Genomic DNA, 21,127 nt, shown 5'->3' with positions numbered 1-21,127 from the left:
AAGAGTACACTAATTGTAGAAAGCATGAAAACAGTATTCAGACATTTCAGTTTTTAAATAGAAAACATGACTTCACGGACAGCTGAGAAATATGGCAGCCTACAAGAGCGCGTCAAGGGTAACCATCATATCAAAGTAAAGCGTGCCGAAACGTGAGTGTGTTATTAAATCACCGCCAATTTAGCAGCGATTTTGGTCGCATTTGCATTGTGAATCGATAGCAGTGGACAACCGGTGAATAAATAACCTCGCCTTGGCGCACTGTCGTGCTCATGACCATGCCATGGTCTAATACTGCGATCCGTAAAGAGCACACACCACAATGTGCCGTTTAAGTGCACTTATTAAGTATCCTAACTAATATTTAAAATAGCTTGATTTCGCTTCAGCTTGCTCAGCATTTTTCTTTACATTAATCTGCACCAGGCATGTTAAACACGACATGTAGTTTAACTACGTTCACTTAACTTGTGCCTGGGGATCTTGGATTTTTCACTTTCGTTTACTTCCAATTTCGTATTGAGAACGTAAGGGCAACATTTAATTTGTGTGATTGTCACTGGCGTTAGAAACCGCAATTAGAAACTGCCGTCCAACATAACATAACCACACTTTTCTTTCCAGTGGAAGCCCGAGTCAAGCCGCCTGACTGTGGAGGGAACGAGCGGCGTCTTCTCTTGGTAGTGCAAGATGAGGCTTACAGCGTTGTTGATGAGGCTGCAAAATGAGATCTACTTCCGCAAAAGGTTGTGGAAGAACAGAAGGACCCTGCGGAAGGTGATCAACACCGCGACGCCGAAGGCCCTTTTGGACAAAGGAGTCGAAATACACGACGCCCGTGACGTCGCGGCGAACGAATTTGTGCCGGAGCCGTGAGTGACCTGCTGATAGTACCTTATCCTACCTCACTGTTGTGAGATGGATCGTTGTCATTGTGCAACAGATAATTGCACTCCTTCAGAGCGCCATGTTTGGGCTGCTTGAGAAATGGTACTGTTTTCTTTACCCCCCGCCCACCCTCTACGTTTTTAATGCCTCTTCAGAGGCCTTTGAGGGCTAATAAATTATGACGGTGATGATGATGTGCAATTTAAAAGTGTCCTTAGTGGCCTATAAGACCACCTTAAATAGAGATGAGCTGTACTATCTCAGTGCCTTTCTTTGTCATGACCTTAGAGGATAAACAGTTGACTTGACATAATATATTTTTTTATTTGTATGCACACATTCTGTAAACCTTGAAGTGGTTGAGACACCAAATTTTGAAACCATAAACAGCTTGTTATGGGCTTCCTCTGTATGTAAGGCCACCCGCAGCTAAGTATTATATGCGACCAGTGCTTAAAATATATTTTAATTAAACTCCAAAGACTCCTTAAATGTTCTTCCTCATAATTGAGACCCATTGCTAGCGCAATAGTGCCATGAAAACTTGGGAACAATATCAGTGAATATTTGTGACATCATAGCACAGTAGCATGACGTACTATAACGGCGATGCGAACATTGGCAGTCCGTAGGCTGATCGGCAAGTATGGCATAGCTGGCACACCAGCCAGCATCAGCATCGGCAGCCAAGCGAAACCTTCACATCGATGAGATGACAACCTGGCTCTTGCCTGTACTTTTGCCATATTACAAATAAGCGAGACGAGCGACTATACATTTCGGATGTGTGGTGTCGGCGATTGTGGAGAGCGAGTTCACATGTTTTGCTGAATACAAATGGTCATTGAGCATAGTTTTGACAACAGCGACCTCAGATCAAAGCACCACTGGTAGGTGGTGTGAGCCAGTCTGCCGACCAATGCTGCAGGCGCCCGACAGCAGTTGTTGGCATCGCATGTGGACAGGGTTGCCAGATTGGCCTATTAATAGCCAAATTGGGCTACCTTTTGCCCGGGTTGGTATCAATTTTTCTGTTGGCTGTGTGGCTATTTTTGGGCGACATTCTATTTTTGAGCTGCAGCCTTTATCGGCTTTGTACCAGCAATCGATGCATCTGTGGAATGGCTATTTTCTGTGTCGAATCTCTCATAGCTGATAACAAACTTAATGTGAAATACTGTGTGGGCCTCGGTACAGACAGGGCAAGTGTCCTGTGTGGGCAGCCCAACAGCCTTTACACAAAAATTAAGGCAAAATATGCGTACTTCTAAAACGTGTGCCATTCCTCAGAGCTAGCTTGTAATCTGGCGATTGATGTGCTACCCATCCACATTGACTGCCTTGTATATAATGTACTAGAATACTTGTACACGAAACTTTCAAATGGATCACATATTCTATAAACAAGCAGCAAGAGTATGGGGAAACGTACGCCACCGTCAGCTTGGGTGATGTCACTAATAAATATTTGGGACATAGCTCGAGGTGATGGTGGCAGTGTTGGACATCTTGTGATGACCATCTTATTATTGCACAGACATCCACAAGCTTCTGTGTGACAAGATGGCTGAGCATTGTACCTGCCTTGCGATCAATTGTTAATCAATGGGTTGCACTGGAAGCCCATGTAGCAAGAGTACATGTTAAGCAAAATGTACACTGATGATAACAAATTTTTTATTCACTTTTTAAGACCACTTATCAGTGAAATTAAAATGAATGAACAAGCTCCTTCAGTGAGAGGCCCCGGCCCCTGTTGGGCTAAATGAGAAATTTATTTCTTTTGTGAAAACTTTAATGGCAAGAGTTGTAATGCTTGAAGCTACGCAGAATGACAATGCCGAAAGGGAGCAGCACATATTACATTTCAGGGCATGTGCTATGGGAGTTCTTTTTCTCGGCAGCCTTGACACGGCTTACCTCAGATCCTCTGACTAACATTTTCTGTTGGACAGATGTGCACCTTTATTTTTGCATGCATTAAAAATGCGCTGAAGTGGCTTCCTGTGAGCGTAAAGATTGTGAGCGTCTTGTGCCTTCCCAAACCAAAAATTGCAAAGTACTTCTTCGGTTTTGTCCGTCGCTCATTCAATGCTTTTAGAGTGACAAATTCAATTTGTGCAATAGAATTATACCGCAGCGGTGGCCTAGTCGTTCGAGCATCCGCCTCGCATTTCGGGAGGTGCAGGGTTTGATCTGCAGTGCCGCCAAGTATCCGCCGGTGATACAATGGGTACAAGCTTTCCCCTGCTTGGTGCTCGACTTCTTTACGGTGAAACGCTTTGGGAATGGGTCTTTGACCCCACCTTGAGAAAAAGAAACCTTGTGCCATGGTGCTCTTCGGCCACAGATGCCCTTGCGCCATAAAAATTCATCAATCATCAGAATCTGAGCATCGACTGCTCCAAACGAAAGTCGACTATCTGGCAGAGGATACCCGGTTCAAGATGAATTTTGGTGGAGCGTGATAAATACAAAAAATGTTGCCGGCAAGCCGACGTCCACTGATGCATGAGCTGGCACTCTCTCTTTTGTCACTACCTTTGTCAAATGCCATCATCGAACAAGTGTTTAGCTAGGTCTCACTCACTAAAACCAACCTGCAAAACAGAATGTCTAACTAGACTTTGCAAGCACTCCTTCGCATGAAGTTTGGCCTGGCCAGGAGTGGAGGCTGCTACATGGATTTTAAACCAGCCAAGAATTTTTGTCCCGTTTCAGCTCTAGGATTTTGTATGGGCCAAGTAGCTCCACTTCAAAATCAGCTTATGATGCCTGAGACTCTTTAGCCTACCTTCTTCCGTCTATTGCTCTGATTTCCTGCTAGCCGCCATCTGTACTAGACTTTGTCCTGCAGTGTATTGTAGTGTTTGTTTATTTTGTTGTGTTCAGTGAAATTGTCATGAGCTGTAACTATAATGCATGGCTGAATGCATACCATTGCTCAGCGAGTTCATTGTGCGAGGCTATTTGTGCGTTGTTCATTTTGTGATTTTTTATTCTTTGAAAAAAAAAAAGACATTTGAGATGAAGATGGCATTTGCCTAATCATGAATTCGCTTGCATTCCAGCTGTCCTCCACTCCTAATAATAATACTCAGATATACATGGGGAAAATAATTTGCACGGCTAAGGGGTTACCTTAAAAAAAAAATACAAAGCTTCTTGGCTACTTTTGGGCTGCCTAAAATTTTCGCTTTTGGCTACATTTGGGCTACTAGGGAGGCCAATTTGGCTACCTGTGGTTGGAGCTACCTTGCAACCCTGCAAGTTGTGGACAACAAATGAAGCCTTGTTAGTTATTGGAAATAGGCATAGTATTTATGAAATAAATAAATAGATAATGCAATTTAAAGTCAAGTTTTGGACACATCAAAAAAAGCAGTTACGAGTGAAAAGTGCCAGTCCTATGCAGTGTCAACAAGCTGGCTATGAAGCATTACTGAGGCCGAGCTTGCATTCATCGGAAATTCTTGCAGAGTTATCGCATTGTTTAACCTAAGTAGAACGCTGCAGATTACAGTTCATGCCGAATGAACACGCAATTGCTACTTGTACGCATGCAGATATGTAAACAAAAGTAGCGCTGAAGTGCATTCATCGCCATACTTGCCAGTAAATTCCAAATCCTGTACACAATTGTCCTGAAGCAGTCATTTAGCAAATGCACAGATTGTTTGCTAAACAAGCAGTAGAAAAAAGTGCGCAGCAAGTATAGTAATCAGCAGCCACGGAACACTGAGCAGTCGCGCAGCAAGGCTGTGCAGGCAGAGCGAAGTGAAGACTTAGTGATGGGTGTTGGTCAGTACGAACATTGAGGCATCGTGTAGTTGTAATGCGACCAGGGGATAGGCCGACTGATGCATTGTCGGCTACAGCCACCAACACAGGTGTCCGCTGTGCATCAGCATTGGCATAGTGTGGCGAAGATAAATACAATGCAGAAACCACATTGGCATACGCGGTATGCCAATCAGCTCAAGCGAGCTGCTTGGTTTCAGAACTCTGTGTAGTCCTGCACTCGCTTGGCTTTTCTCAGCATATTGCAGTGCCGACCAAGCTTGCCGGCATATCGAAAGGCGCTGGTATGCACAGCATGTGTACGAGGCAGACGACGCAGCAGTCTATGTGTCACAACTTTTGGAGCCCACGTTGCTACTCTTCCTCGGTTGTGACGTCATAGCACACCCCGGTGCGGCCGCCGTGGTGGCTGAGTGGTTATGGCGCTCGGCTGCCGGCCCGACAGACGCGGGTTCGATCCCGGCCGCGGCGGTTGAATTTCGATGGAGACGAAATTCTAGAGGTCCGTGTGCTGTGCAATGTCAGTGCACGTAAAAGAACCCTAGGTGGTCGAAATTTCCGGAGCCCTTCACTACGGCGTCCCTCATAGCCTGAGTCGCTTCGGGACGTTAAACCACAATGACAATGACACCCCTGTGCTCAGAAACCGAAACTGATATCTCACAGTGCAAATAATGCAATGATAAATTATTTATCACGCATATATGAATTGTGGAGGATGTATCACGCGCCCTGGGGCAATACGCAACGCTTGAAACAAGGAACACGCCAACCAAAAATTTGGTGTCTCCACTCCTTTTAGTCTGGTATTGTGGTTTGTAATACTAAGCGCAGTGTCTGTCTTTGGGGGGGCCTGCCCTCTCTCCTCGGCTTTTTCTTAATCTTACAACACTGTTATCTGTGTATGTGCACACCTATTCGTTCTTCAGACCAATAACGTATGCTGCAGCTAGCGCAGACCCAGAAGACTGGAAGGCTCAAATGCACTTCAATGTTTGATTTATTATTCCCTGGCTGCACTTAACGTACTTGCAGAATATTCAGTGTGCCTGCTGTTCGTGCTGCTGCAGGTTTGAGCTGCCGGAACCCCATGGCGTCCCAGATGCAATGCGCAAAGACAGCAGGAATCCCAACTGGCATGACAAAGAGGCGTACTTTGTGCACACAAACAGCCGGCTGATCGAAGGTTAGTAGTACTTGTAGTGTCAGACAATGAAGGAAGCCGTTTCAGGGAAAATGGTGGAAAAATTAAAAATATCCACCCTGCTAAAAGCAAGGAAAGCATAGCAGTTTAGCGCAAATAGAATTTCAAGTGATTTCACGTGGCTATGGCCTCGTAAGATTGTGATTCTTTCTGCCCTGACAGTCCAGATTTTCTTCACAGCTGTCATCGATACTTTTTTTTTTGTGTGTGAACTTCAACTTTGTTTTCAGATCGTGTAGTTTCCCTGCAAGAATACTCTTCGAAGTATTTGAACCTACAACCATTCAGTAATTAAGAAATTCCTAATCATCTGAACTCGTGGCCAAACATCGCAGCATATCTAAGCGGCATACTCTAGTCACATCAAATAACTTGTTGTTCTCTCCTAGAATTCACTTCCAGCAGGCAGCAAAAGTGCACTGGTGGTTATGCTAGGCCTTGCATAAAGCCATTGCACTGACTGCAATCAAGAGCCACCACAGTGTGTTCACTGCATGCTCGCAGATCGTGAATCAGCGTGCAACACCGACTTATCACGCGGGGCGTCATTGCTCCATACCAACATGTAGTCGATGACTGCCTGTTAACACGCCGGTAAAGAGAACGGGTGCCAATGCTACTATCGTTTCCTGTCACTGTGATAGGGGACGAAGTAAGCGAGTGCTGCAGTTGTTTCACGGCGACTGCTTGACAATTTTCGTCTATTGGAATCTGGAAGATGTGTATCTTGGGACACTGTGGACAGAAAAGCTTATGAAATATAAGCCTCAAAGCTAGCCAGCACAAATCGTACCATGCTCAGCCACGGCCGTGACACAGCGCATCCCTCGCGCTGTCTTGCAGCGTTTCTGTGTTTTTGGTTTGCAACAACGTCAACAGACATTGCAAGGCTTGCAGTGCAGAAAAACCGATACACGAGAGCTAAGTGGGCTGTGTGTCATCGGGAAAGCTGCATTTTAGGTGGAATTCCACAGCTGGCACTTTGTCTTGAGGTGTTGCAGAGGGGCCGTGAAGGGTTTGTCTCTTTCACATTACTGTCCATTAAGTTGGTGCTTGTGTGTCCGTTTCACAAGCCATGTTGCTGTGTTTTGCCAGCAGCGCGCTGCTATGCACCAAGAAAGGACTGCTGACATTACTCTTCCAGTAAGCCATAATCTGACCATCTTACATTGCTTTGTGGTCTCACTGAGTACCTGACAGCTGTAGCATAAAATTCTTCATGATAGAATTCAGTAAGCTCCTTTGTCATGTGTTAACATTAATGTTTTCCATGGAAACTTGGGAAGGATGGAATCATTCGTGGAACAAGCAAGCCAACGCGGTGCTGACACTGCAACAAAGACACTCGAGAAAAGTGACACAACTGGCCTGCCTCACCTCGGCACACGCTTCAAACCTAATCTCTCACAATCTCATCTCGCTGCGTCCAGTATGCAGTGTTGCGGGTGCCTATGGCAGCTATAGTTAAGAATAATCTCATTGCTTCAAAAATGGTGGTGCTGCGGATTGCTGCGATGGCACCAGTGCAGAGCATGGAGCTGCTGTGGCATTTGAAAAATTGCTTATTCTATTAAAAAATGACGGTTGCCTCGAGCCTTGGCTAAAAAATAACTTGTAATTAAACGATACTGTGGGCTTCCAACGTTCAGTTATCGAGCGATTTTTTTCTATATGATTACATGCAAAACTGATGGGACCAACACTTCACTTCTAATTAATCAAAAATTCTAATTAAAGGGACTATGCAATGAATTAAAAGTCACTTGTAAGTGTTTCAATGCTTAGAAATGCCGCTAAGAGGCGTTCACACTAAGTATGAGTCTTCAGAACTGAGCCGGCAATTTATTATGAATTTAAAAACCGTGTTTTTTAAAATTCGCAGGCCAATTGGTGTGCTCGTAGCGACCGATTTTGGAACTAAAATCATGAAAATAGACATCACTAGTTTATTGAAGTCGGCATGCCACCGCACGCTGTCATTCGTTGGAGCCACGGCAGCCACGACGTTATGGGCACACTTCCGGTAGCCAAGAAAGTCGCCTGCTCGTGCCGCCGCGCATATGGTTTCAATTTACCTCTGCCGCCTCTTTCTGACGGGAGTTCTGGAGCCACTCGCAGTGTCTTTTTCGTCCGCCCGAGATGAATATGCCTTGCTCCAGGTCCATTACTGCTAACTACAACAGACGAGAAGCAAAGAAATCCGACACGCGCCGCAATCCAGGAAGGCGAAGAGAGACCGGAGAGATGCCGCCGATGCTGCTGCTGGGGCGCTGGGTGCAACAACCGGAAGTCTCAAACCGAATGTCAGCGGATGACGTATTCATGGGCGGGACCCAGTCCCAGAGCTGTTTTCTTGATTTTTTTTTTTTTTGCTTTATGTAACCTCAATTAATTTAGTGCATAGTCCCTTTAAGCGAATATTCCAGTTAAGTGGCTTCATATTATCGGGAGTCAACTATATTAAGTGGTAATAAAACATGTACCTTACATAACATGCCCTCTTTGCCAAAAGTAACCGATCAGTGGCTTTTGCTTCTTAGCCATGTGGCAGCACACTTATGGCAGCCCGTAAGCTCTAAATCTGTGTAAGGTAAGAACCCTTCTCCTCCCATTTCATGACTTTTTGGTCCATAGGCGTGGCATAAGGGCTCCACAACTCGGCTGAGAAGCTAACCCCGCTGTTCAGTTAATTTTGGCAGAGGGGGTACATGTGCATTTGGCAAGTTTCTTGACAAGTTTTTGGATATGCAGGTACATGATATGTTACATTGCATTGTCACACTGAGACACTTTACTGACTAAGATGTCTCAATTCATGTTGAGTGATGTGTAAAAATGGATTGAACGAAGCATGTGAATGTGTATAGGGTTTCTTTTTAGCTGGACAAAGTTGGTTTAGTTTTGTTTGTGTTAATTTTCAGTGAGGATGATGTACTCCACGAAACTATTGTACACAATGTTTCAGTGGCTTCCGATGTTAATTCGTTTATTGTTCGAGCTGTTAGAATTATACTCACATCATCTGCATATTCAACAAATCTAGTGTTACTTTCATTGTTCACAATAACGATTACATAGCGATTAAACAGTGTCGGTCCCAGATTACTGCCTTGCAGTTTGCTTGAGCGAATTGGTTTTGTAGGCAATGAAGAATTGCTAATTATTTCCAGTTGATGGTGGTGCTCTAAATATGTTCACATAAGCTGAAGGAAGCGATCACCACAATCCGTACTGCTCACGTTAGAGCAACAAATCTTTGTGATTTATGGATTCAGAAGGTTTTGAAAAATCCATTAAAATGCCAAGATTGAGTCATCAAGTGACTCAATCTAAAATAATTTCTTTCATGGTTATCGAAGCTGTTTTGGTTGATTTTCCTGTTGCAAAACCAAACTGCAAATCTGAGATAACTCTGAACTTATTAATAAAGCTACTGGTACAGAATTGTATTGATTTCTCAAAACATTTGGAAAAGCTGACAAGGTAGAGATGAACTGATAGAAAAATTATGTTTGTCACCACCTTTAGGAATTGCTGTAACATGGTAGTCTGTAAATTTTTTTACAAGGTTCCGGAGGAAAGCATCAGGTTTGTTATGTTATTCTTATAATGATGCAAGTATGGGGAATGTATACTTTGTTGAAATAATTTGGAGATCGTTATTACCCTTGCTTTTACTATTTTTCAAAGATTATAGTATTGACACAATTGTATTAGTTTTAACAGGGACAGAAATGCGGTTTTCCAAACCTTTTCGCTGATACTATTTGTACATTGTTTGGGTATGCCGTAAGCAAGAATATCGGACTTTGAACACTTGCGATACAACATTGGTGTGGAAAGATCATCTCCTTTCTATCCAGTCTCAGTCTACCCCCTCTCTCTGTGCACATGCATGTGTGTGTGTGTGTGTGAAATTGTACCCCCCCCAGTGCCCCTAGTGGATTGCAGCAGATCGGGGCACCTTCTGGGTCCGGGGTGTGCCCAGCAGGGTTGTGTTGTATGCCAGTTTGTGATCCATATTGAAAGTGTGCTTCGCAAGGCAAACAGGGACAGGACGATGGAAGAAAACACACTGCAGGAAATATATTCTTTTTCGCAATATTTAATGTTTGCCATAAACTCCCAGTTTATCACTCTTTGTTCTAATGGCGGCATCACCATTCAGAAACAGTGTGACAGCCCTGACAGCTTCCGCCTGGCTGGCACTTCTGAAGTTGCTGTGCATGATGGCTTTATGCAGGTAGATTGGGATGCATAACATGCGAGCGGCACTTTGCGTTCTCGCATATCGATTATGTCTTGACAGCACTTATTGTGTAGCTTGCCTATTTTGGTAGTACTTCCTGTTGAAATAGTGCTGCACGTGAAAACAAGTCAGTCTTTTCCACCAAAATGTTTACATGACCAGGCACAGTTACTGAAATTTTCAAGGGGCGTTGCTGCAGTCTTCCACTTTAACGTGATTCTCTGGCTTACCCAAGCTGTGTCCATGCTAAAAATGATATACTTGCAATATTAGCGAGATGAGATAACTGTCTCATCTTGCTGGACACAGTATTCCCCTTTAGGGCCCTTTAGCAAGCCAGAGATAAATGCAAGAGAAAATTAATTTGCAGATACACCCACGAAACGCTGGGTCCAGCTGCTGCAGGAATGCATTTCCATTAATTGATCACAGAGGCCTCCATAATCTGTTGTCCATCTTCTGAGCTCTCCCAGATGACACATATGACCTATCCTACTGCCGTTGCGGTAATGTATGCATGGTCATCTACACTGTGTACTATTTTAAACTCATGGATGGTCCCTATTGTTACCCACGTGACCTTGGACTCAGTTGTTATGCAGGGCCTGTATTTTGAAATCGGTAATTATGGTATGTGCCGATTAGTAGTTGGAGCCCCAAATGCGGAGGCGATGTCTGTGTGACAACAGCTGATATGGCTTCCCTGCTACATCATTTCAGCTTAAACTACTCCTTCCATGGCATCAGTAAAGGTAGTGCACTAGTGAATATTACAAAACTTGTTTTGTATATACTTCTGACCTATATTAAAGTTTTCGAAAGCAGAAACAGGAAACTATGTGCGACTTGAAGGAAGCATGAGCTTCTATGCAACTAATGTGGTTCAAGGTGCTGGCAACAGCATTCACCATGTTTTTAGAGCAATAGAATGCACCCAGTTTAAGCCGTGCCCATTTAGACACGCATCCATTTAGCAGGCGCTTCCTGGGTACAGGCCCAGGTAATCACAGCAGTGTGCATGCGAAAGTATTGCCATGGAAAACTGGTGCACAAGCCTGCACCGATATTTGCACGTTAGAAATGTCGTTGCCTCTATTATGCAAGCCCCATTATAGCCCCTGCTCTTCCTCTCCAACAGGAGACAGGCACATGTGTTTGCTCACCAAGACTGTCCGATACGAGGGCCTTCCAGCACCACTTGCAGAGCATATTGCACGGCACGCACTGGGAGAGAGGCACCAGGCAGCTGCCAAGGAGGCCCTTACCCAGGTGCACCTCTATGACTGCACCCAAATAAAGCTGCCCAGGAGGCTTGACCTAACCAAGCCCCACTGGCGGTACGCACGAGAGTTTGGTGTGCCAGTCCAGCGCAAGGTGTAAGTTAGCTCTACTCTGTCCACTTCATTCCTTCACTGCAGGGAAACTGAACTGCAGTCTGAGAAGGTTCTTTCTTGGCTGCGGTTCATGTTGCACTGCTTCGACTTAATAAATTTGTGTACTCTTTCATGGGCAAGCTAAGAGAGAACAAAGGCAACAGCGTGACGCTGGGAACTTGAAAGGTGTAGTGTAGAGTGATACTATGTTTCACGCTTGACTTGTGTGTGATGTGTGCCTAGGTTAGTGTGCTGTGGAACCTTTCATGACAATCAAGCCACCAGCCACACCAGTCCCCATAAGAGCCACTTGTGCCAACCGTACATAGGTTCATAGCGAGGTCTCTTTTCTTTAATGCCCAGTGGCAGCAAGAGAACACACTGCTGCTTAATTGTTTATTTCTTTTTTCTTTTCTTAAAGACCTTAGTTGCACAGCTTTCTGACTCTAATGCAGCCCACTCAAGAGGCCATGTTTACAAGAAGTCATGTCAAGAAGTCATGTACTGTTTGGACGAGCTAGAACTGAAAACGGAAGCTATTGGCCCATTTAATTCCTGGGTAGTTGGAATAGAAGCTATTGTTCCATGCAATTCCTGGGTAGTTGAAGTGTCCTGTTAAAATCATAAAGACACGAGGGAACCTGTTGTGAATGTCTTCTAATTCAGTAGTAATGAATGGAATGAAGTTAGAGTCGGGGACTGGAAGACAATAGCAAACATTAATAAGAACGGAAGAACGTGCCGACCTGGAGCGTACCATGACCCAGGAGGTTTCAACGAAAGATGGCACAAGCACACTTTTAGAGTGAATTGATTTTCGAACAGCCACAAGAACACCACCACCACGTGCAGTACCTCTGTCTGTTGCGTATATGTTGAATTCAATGTGAATCGTCAAAACACACTCCGGTACTTCACTGCTGAGCCATGTTTCAGTGCTTGTTAAAATATCAGTCGCACATGCTGTCATAGAACAGACCAGATCATCCTGCATAGATAAAATACTGCGAGAGTTTGCTGCCAAAAATGAAAGCGGGGTAACACTTACGGGCTTGTTTTTATTTTGAAAGCATCACATCCTCATGTAATTGTGAGCCAGACGGTTGCATAGAATCGGATGGCGTGATTGCCAAAGGGATAACCGTGCCGGAGGCAAAATCAAATCAAAGACAAGGCCGTTAGTTGAAAGGTTGTTGAACTTCAGTTGTACATTTTGTCCCTGTTATGGAATTGTGTACTGAAGTACCACAATCTCTCTCTAATTCTGTGCATCTTAGACAGGAAATCGTCCTCGAAGCACACCTTTTCATCTTTGTGATCTTTTAGTTTCGACGACTTAGAGTGGACTTCCTGTTTGCTTTTGAAGTTCAGAAACAAAATGATGATTGGCCTGTTGAAACAGCTTTTCGGATGCCCAAGACAACGCAATCTTTCAGTGCTTCCTACTCGAAGGTCCAGTTTGCTTGAAAAAAGATAATTTTTTTCGGTTTTGTCCCAAGTCTCCGTTTTCACCTCTGGAATTCCTTTCACATTTAGGGTGTCGCACCTTGATCTGTTCTCTAGGCGCCATCTGTTGTCTATAACGCCCGATAGTTGGTTCATTTTTATTTGCAGTGTAGTAATGCTTGAATGTGTTGCAGTAACACTGATTTTTAACCTGTCCACATCTCTAATCGCAGTTTCAAGAGTGAACACAGGTTTAGCGAGGTCATCAATTTTTTTCTGCAATGCCATTCAGCTGGAGCTTGGTATCCTTTTGGAATTCAACACTTCTTGCGTCTGAAGCCTCTAGTTTAGCAAGAATAGCATCAAGGTGCTTTGCTGTCACCAGGACCGGGGTTGGGCTCAGCGCCACCACAGCACAAGAGCAACCTAGTGACAAGGCAAGCAGTTGAAATTACACACTCTAGGATCAGGGCAAAGCAGAAAATATGAGTTACAAACAGTTGACCGATGCAAATATTTTCTACGTTGAAATTATGTAAACGTGCCTGTACGGGAGCGGTAGGCAACAAGATTGTCGCCCATGATTAACATTCCACGCTTGTCAGACACAACAAGAAAGCAGGGGGGATTTATGACCAAACAGTGCAAAATTTAAGGTCTTTTTTTGTAGCAGAAAAAAACACTCGCCTAGAAGTGAAAGCGGAAGAATTAACGATGTGGTGGTATGGTTGCAAATCTCGATGCAGACGACGAAAGACTGTATTTTATCTCGGGGGTGCTGAGAGGAATAGAGCCGTATGAAGTGCCACCACGATGACACTCCACATGCCGGTTCGGTGCACGCACACTAGTATCGGCACGAGCACATGTAGCCGCAGAATTGTCTTTTAGATGAACAGCAGCCAGAAGCGTCCACGCCGCAGTATACACAAAGTTATTGTGCTTGCATAGGTCCTATATATAGTTCACACTCGTTGGGCGAGCCGCAGGGAATCCAGCGTCCAGGTAGGCCACTGGACGGCCACTAGACTAGAAGTGAGAGTGGAAGAATTAGTGATGCAGTGGTATTGTTGCAAATGTATGAATGCACTGAAACTAACTGGCAGTATTGCCAAGAAACATCTGTGCTAACTTACAACTCCAGCTTTGTTCTTTTGTGAAAGTTGGCGTCTTACTTTTCTTGGCTTGCAGTCCTCATGTGCTTGCCAGCTACCATCACCTTTGTGACAGGCTTACGACCCAGCTGCCAGAGGTCATGGATCGGAACCGCTTCTCCAATGTGATCAGCAATGCTTGCTTCCAAAAGGCAGGTGTGTTCTTGGTGAAGTTGTACTCCGTCTCTCTCGGTTTTGTTTATTCTTTGTGTGTGCTGGCTTGGTCATCTTCACTACTGTTTCAGTGCTATACGAACCACTTTGTTAGCACCATGTTTTGCAACCAACTTCATCAGTGTGAATCTTTTAACCCAAGTTGGGTTATGTGCTTAGTTCGGGCTGCCTGATGTGCCTGTGAAACATTGGCTGGAATGACTGTGCAGGTAGCAGTTCAGTAAGGTGGTGTCGCTTTTGTCATACCAATCACAAGGAGGAGAACATGTGTGCTCTTTCTTTTCTGTATTTATTCATGTTTTCATACATGGTACTCAGCACTTCGTTTGTGGGAAGCAGAAAAGGGGGTTCTTTTGCAATGCTGTTAGGGTTAAATGATTCCTTTGAATGTCGTAAAAATTGTGATGCCTCAAGTCAGAAGATTTTTGCAGGAACTTAGTCTATGGCACTGAAGGGAATTTGAGCAGCTGTGAGGTCAGCTCACAATTTGCTTCTTGGCTGATCCAGCCTGACTTTACCTGGTCCTCCGAATAGATTTGCTAGCATTCCCATGATAGCCTAGCTGTGACATATCAATGCAAACTCTTTTTATTCAGTGTGCTCGATTTCAACTGCAATGCTTGCTTCAGAAAGTCAGTTTCATGTGAGCCAGTGTAAGACATGTTGAGGTGTTCTTTAACCACCAAAGACATTACCATGTCTTGGTGCTGCCAGTGTTATGTTTGCTGCCAGTTTTATATTTTAGAGTGTTCAGTTAGAAAGTAAAGACTACCACTTTCACGTAGAGTGCCATAACATCACTAAAGGACCCAATGGTTTTACCTGAAGGACCGAAACAAAATGAGCCATTTCAGTGTTGCCTTGTCCCGCAGCCCTCAAGGTTAACTTTTATCTTTTATTTTTTTTTCTTGGCTGGCAGATGCAAACACGTTGGTGTTTAAGAGTGAAATTGATACCTTGACTACGAGCAAGGCACCACTGCCAGCCTTCAGCTGCCCACAAGAGGTTCAAGCCACCGCTGATCAGGCGATGCCAGACCTCTACCCTGCCAAGTACACACTTGACCTGGACAAGGGAAACATTTACTGGATGGATGACGTTTATCGTAAGTTGATGAATTCAGAGTTTTATATGTCAGTGCGATCAGTTGAACTTGTGGGGAACCTATTTTGCTGCACTTCATTTCCATTGCAGTTTTAACTGAGCAGGAAGGTTCACTGTGCAATTGCACCTTCTTCTTCCTTCTGGGGTTGTGGAGTGGAGAATTTTTAGTGTAATTGATGTGAAAGTTGGCAATGAACCCACAAATTACTAACTTGTGGTGGATTCAATTCAAAGAAGCTTTGCTCAGTGGGTGCCAATTTGTTTTTTCTGGGCTGAAATGAGCCGCTTAATGTTCTTGTCTCTCTGTGTGGCTGACTGCTGTGCAGCTGAGTTTGTTGCGGTTCTTTCCAACCTGCAGCTGTGCCAAGGATAGCGCTGAACCAGCACCCACACACAGTTAATGTGACACACCCGCACCACTACTTCTGGTTTCCCAAGGAGAAGTTGGCCCGTGCCATCCTTGCCTGCTTCACTTTTGCAGCTTCCAGAGCCAGGCAGCTGTATGGGGTGAGGCCTCTCTTTTAATTTCTCTGATGGCCACACGAGTACAAGACTGGAGTGTGGTCTTGTTCGTTTGAGCTATGTGCTCCTCAAACAAGGCTGCATACACACACGCACGCATGCATGCATGCACGTGAATGGGATAGGAGTATTGGTCTGTTTCATTTTGTCCAGCATAAAGGCTGTCCACATTATTTTTCAAAAATGCTTCGCACTGTTGATCATCACTGGTTCCTGTTAATCATTTACTGGTTTCTGTCCAGGACAGCTAAAAAAGGTTGCATACTGACAGTACAGCACTTTGTTCTGAATGATGAGCAACTGGATTCGCTCACATCAGTCTCTTCCTTCTGGTGTACCGGTATTCCTAACTATAGGTGGTACGTCTCTTATAAAAAGACTCCGCAGGGGCATCTGCTACATGCAGTTGATGTTGAGTTGCAACACCACGGTTTCCCGTGCATCTGCAGGGAAATCCCCAGAGGGGATGTTGTGAGAAGTGCCACCATGGACCAGAGCACCCATGCTTAACCTTGCGTGGCTCAGCTGTGTCCGGAGAAAACGGGATCCTGTTAGTTGAGCCGATGCCGAACATTTAGACCTTTATTAAGGACCCTCGGCGGAGGTAACACACTACTTTGGCCCCGGCTTCCCGTAGACGGCACCTCCGGGCTGACCTGACTGGGAGAAATCAGCACTCGCCTTTTTCTGCCCTCTCCTCTGGCTTTCACTTTCCTACCTACTTTCCCACAACTCTCGTGTCCCCTCTCCTCTTCTTGGCATTTCCCTTTTTCCTGGCAGCTAGGGTTAACCTTGTGTGGCTAACTACTTTGTGTTACGCCGTATTGCGTTATAGCTGGGTATACAGCTGGCATAGGCAGGGCTTGCTTGCAAGTTTCTATTCCGTCCCCCCTTTGGGCTCCATGATGGGTGGCTGGCACTAGCCAAAAAACATGCACATATTTTATGGCTCCCACTCTTTCATCAAATGATGACCCTCTCAAGAGAGGGCAGACCAATGTAACCAAACAGTCCCTTCAGAGAATAAAACATGTCTTCCCGAAATACCAAGTAGTCCACAGGGAAAAACCAGAAAAACCAGCAAGGAAAATATCCCCATTCCTAGTTGCTAAATGTCTTGAGGAAGCCTTAGGCCCCAGTTTTAAGGTGACAAAACTAGCTAATGGTGACTTGCTCCTAGACCCGTGAAAAAGTTCAGATGCTTAAACTCTCCAACATTCTGTCATTCGGGTGCATTAATGTCTCCGTACACCCTATAGGCCACTAAACACAGCCCACGGTGTGATCTCGGAAATCTATTTTCTGGATCTCACCGAAGAGGAAGTGCTGGACGGTGTTGCCGATCGAAATGTCACCAATGTCAAAAGAATGAAAATAAAAAAGGATAACAAAGAAATCTCGACAAAGCACCTTGTTCTATCACTTGTTGCACTCTCCCCGACTTCACTGAAGTGGGGTGCACAAGGATTGCAATGTGTCCATACATCCCAAACCCCAGACACTATTTCAGCTGTCAGATATATAGCCATCGTTCCCAGAGATGCCGCGGCCACAAAACCCATGCAAAATGTGCTTCAATGGAACATGCCTCTGAAAACTGCAAAGCTGCATTCTGCTGCTCTAACTGTGAAAGGGAGCACTCTGCCTACTATAGGTCTAGCCTCTCATGGAAGACAGAAAAAAAAAATAATTACATTGAAAAAAAAAAGAGAAAACATTTCATTTAAAGAGGCAAGAACACATATCCGAATGACAAGCAACTTTTCTCTCACCCTTTATACAAACTTCGCTAATATAGTGCAACAGGGCGATGCATCACACCAACCGCTAGCACCTGCCCAGACCACACACTGAGGCTGTGGCGGGGTCATGCTTATTCTCACTACGCAGGAGGTCTCTTGCAAATCCTGAAGAAATGAGTTGGCTTATTTGCGAGTTAAAGCTAGAATTCACCTGATGTGAGCATGATCTGCACAGGGCATTCTTCAATGCAGCACTGGCTATGCTCCACTTTACCAGCTATGAGTGGGCACAAGAGAACGGGAGTAGGCTTTTTTGTGAACAGGGTGTGCACCGCCAACAGATGTGGTCTTGACATATCACGAGCGTCAAGTCCAGGAATCGAAGCTGATTATCCACAGGAAGTTCGGTCTTTATTGTGACGCCTTCAAGGCAGAACACTGAAGTTTTTAGCTATCTTATACGCTTGTTAGGAATTTTTTATTGTTGCTTGTTTCCACTTGTTTTGTTGCTTTCTGTGGCTTCTTTTTTGAGATCCCCTTAGTAGCCAGTCTGTACATGTGCAGTTTCCTCTATTATGCCACATTGTGCACTTTTTGGAATGATTTTGTTGCTCATATCTTGTCAAACTTATATATGTTCCTGAGCTTCCTAGAATAAAATCCGCCTATTGATAGTCAGCACTCATGATGTCTCCTTCCTTGTGTCCCGTCCGTTGCGCTGTTTTAAATGTGAAAAAAAATGGCACGGCTTTAATGTAGTTAAACCTAGTAGACGAGCGAAAGCATGTGTTTAGCCTGGTTGGCTAATGGTTTTGCTTTGCTGGGTCATCGGCATGTCTGGCGACGGTATTAAGCTCGGGTTAAACTCTGAAGCTAAGCTAATCTGATCTGTTCGCGTCGCAGATGGAAGTTGATGAAGACGTTGATGCGCAATGCACAGTGCAAAAATGAGTCAACACAAGGCATGATCCGCTTGGCATAGTGCTCTGGTGCACTAACCAGCAAAGCACGCCACCGCGGGATCGAATCCCAGTCACGGCAGTATTTATTTATTTATATTTCACACACAAGAAACTAACCTGGCATTGCTGTTGCTAAGCAACAGCTCCAGACTATAAGATCGGATGACAAGATTGATGGTCGGAGTTGGTAACGGTATGAGTGCTTTCGCACTGAAATAATAGGGGGACATTCCATTATAGTTTCTAGCTTCTCACACTACACACAGACATTTTTAAAGTATAAAAACACAGCCGAAAAACAGACTTCCAACTGGTGGCAGCACGAACATACGTTTCAATTACTGTAGTTTAATTACACTCCTAGAGTGTAATTGCACAATTAGAGTGCACAATAATTACACAAATTACAGAATTATGCAAAAAGAGTGCTGTCTGCTGGCAAACAGACTGCTCCAGCCCCCGACGAAATATTTCACAAAATGTTGGCTCATCTGTCTGAATGCTCTGTAGAAGCACTTTTGAAACTTTTTAACAAAATATGGACACTAGGAATAATACCTGAGGCTTGGAAAAAAGCCTTTATTGTTCCATCCTTGACACCTGGGAAACTGGCAGCCTCCGCTTGCAGTTACAGTCCCATAGCCCGTACGAGCTGTCTCGCTAAATGTTTCGAAAGCGTTCCTAACATTAGATTGATGTTTGTCCTCGAATCCCGTGAACTTCTCAACGTCCAACAGCACAATGGCACCCTTGTTGCAGGCAGACACGCTGGCCCTCCCGGAACCCCTGGCACTGCAGTGCACGTACAGCGATGTTGAGACATTTGGCTTCTTGGCATACCAGCTGAACACACTCGACCTCTCCAACGACGAAGGCATTAAGAACCAGGTCTGGGTGGAAGGCGAGCCACACAAGCTCTTTGACCACTGCAGCCACAAGGAAGGCATGGTGGGGCACAATCCGGCTGTATTCCAGCGCGTCCTGGCATTCTACACCAATGGGTTTAGCCAGCTGCCATCCACTGAGGCATAGTGTGTGACACATTAGGACACCTAATAAAGTATAATTGTACTAACATATGCCAACCAGCCTGCAGTATAACGCTATGTGGTTTCTGAACGTGTCGAAGAAATTGTGCTACCACACTCAGTGTTGCTGAGCAGTTCCAGATTGAGTGGTGATGGTGCAAGTAAAACCTCTGTAATTCGAACTGGTATAATTCGAAGAATTTCTGTGGGCCCGTAATTTCTAATATAAATTTTACAGGATAATTAGAAGCGACGGTGTGCACCAGCCCAGTTAATTCAGAGATCTGAGGTGCTATGCGAGGATGTCCGATCCCGATTTCATCGCAGAATGATAAAGTGACGGCCTCTCAGAGCCACGAGACGGCGCTGCAGAGCAATGCCGATTAGTGATGCCGATGCTCAATGTGCGAAGTGCCGCAGCCCCAGTACTCTCAGCACAAATACAAATCTGGTACGGCTTGCGGACTGCTGAAGCACATGCCTGCAGAGAGGACATGCTTCACTGCATTGCAGGCATGGCTACTGGTTCCAAAGTAGCGTACTCTAAGTGTTCCGTCAATGCACAGCCGGACTGGAGCAAAAGGTGCATGCGCTAGTCGGTCCTCTCCAGCCTGGCTGTGGTCAAGGCAGCGTCTGGCAGAGGCACTGGCATTGAAGCACCGCCCACTCCTAACAGCGTCGGTGAGTATCATGCGATGTGATCATTCTTGCTTCGTGCTCACAACGGGTTGACCGTGCGCAATGCCGTGGTTGAAAAGTTAGGTCAATCTTTCTTAAAAAAGGACCATCCTAATGCTCTGGGTTGACATATACACAGAGGTGACCTATTTGTGAGGTCTCGGGTAGTTTTAGACTAGCACCTTATAGTACGTGCCTGTGCTGGTGCCCGTTCCTGGCAGGACGCATGACTGGGCTCCTTACGTTAAAAAAAATGTCGTTAATTAGTGTGCAAATTGGTTCCTCTGAAAAAAAATTCGATTTGCGCGCTGTGTGCTGGCTGGCACTTCCTTGGACGAGCGGTAGGTAGCGCGAGGACAAACTTCCGATTGCAATCATCTCGCCAGAATTTGAAAAACCCGAAACTACGGGACTGCTTGCAGTTCATTTCACCGCTATACAATCTGACCGGACGCGAGTGTGGAGGTAGGGTGGAACGCCGCTTTTTCGCTTTTGATCTCCACTGGCTTCGGACTTGTGTCCTTGTGAATGCATTGTTATGTGTTGCTTTGGGTTCACTACAGAACAAAAATTCATGCAGGTTTGTCACAATTCTTTCGAACCTTAACGCAGAGCAAAAGCTGCTTTTCTGAAATTCGTTGATACCCTCGACCTTCTCTCTGCAGCAGGTGTTGTTGCTGTGTATCGCTGTAGCCGGGAGGTGAACAATGAGCGGGTGCCAACGGAAACGGTTATTGCCACTTCTGCGGGTACTGCCCGCCCCTCAGAAATAAAAGCATGGCCCCTAATCTTCCGTGTAGAT

General features: G+C 45.0%; 1 protein-coding gene across 2 annotated transcripts; it reads left to right on the top strand.

The window, feature by feature from the left end:
* Position 1: 1 nt before the first annotated feature.
* On the top strand, positions 2 to 19,698 carry mRpL37 (mitochondrial ribosomal protein L37). Of its 2 annotated transcripts, none has more exons than XM_077668410.1 (8): positions 2 to 152; positions 625 to 872; positions 5,760 to 5,875; positions 11,281 to 11,518; positions 14,153 to 14,271; positions 15,209 to 15,394; positions 15,752 to 15,900; positions 19,379 to 19,698. In XM_077668410.1, the coding sequence occupies exons 2-8, from the start codon at positions 691 to 693 to the stop codon at positions 19,649 to 19,651; spliced, it is 1,263 nt and encodes a 420-aa protein (XP_077524536.1). In that variant the 5' UTR covers positions 2 to 152; positions 625 to 690; the 3' UTR covers positions 19,652 to 19,698. The 2 variants fall into 2 exon arrangements, with proteins under 2 accessions (XP_077524536.1, XP_077524537.1); XM_077668411.1 differs by lacking the exon at positions 2 to 152 and adding an exon at positions 509 to 527.
* The last annotated feature ends 1,429 nt before the right edge of the window (positions 19,699 to 21,127 follow it).

The sequence above is a fragment of the Amblyomma americanum genome, chromosome 6 (assembly GCF_052857255.1).
Source record: "Amblyomma americanum isolate KBUSLIRL-KWMA chromosome 6, ASM5285725v1, whole genome shotgun sequence".
In the NCBI taxonomy this organism is placed as follows: domain Eukaryota; kingdom Metazoa; phylum Arthropoda; class Arachnida; order Ixodida; family Ixodidae; genus Amblyomma; species Amblyomma americanum.
The sequence above is the reverse complement of the archived record's forward strand: the minus strand, read 5'-3'. Positions and strand labels throughout refer to the sequence as shown.

Coding starts and splice junctions, on each gene's coding strand:
- mRpL37 (XM_077668410.1), top strand. CDS start 691: ATGAGGCTTACAGCGTTGTTGATGAGGCTGCAAAATGAGATCTACTTC. Junction 873..5,759: donor AACGAATTTGTGCCGGAGCC/GTGAGTGACCTG, acceptor GTGCTGCTGCAG/GTTTGAGCTGCCGGAACCCC. Junction 5,876..11,280: donor AAACAGCCGGCTGATCGAAG/GTTAGTAGTACT, acceptor CCTCTCCAACAG/GAGACAGGCACATGTGTTTG.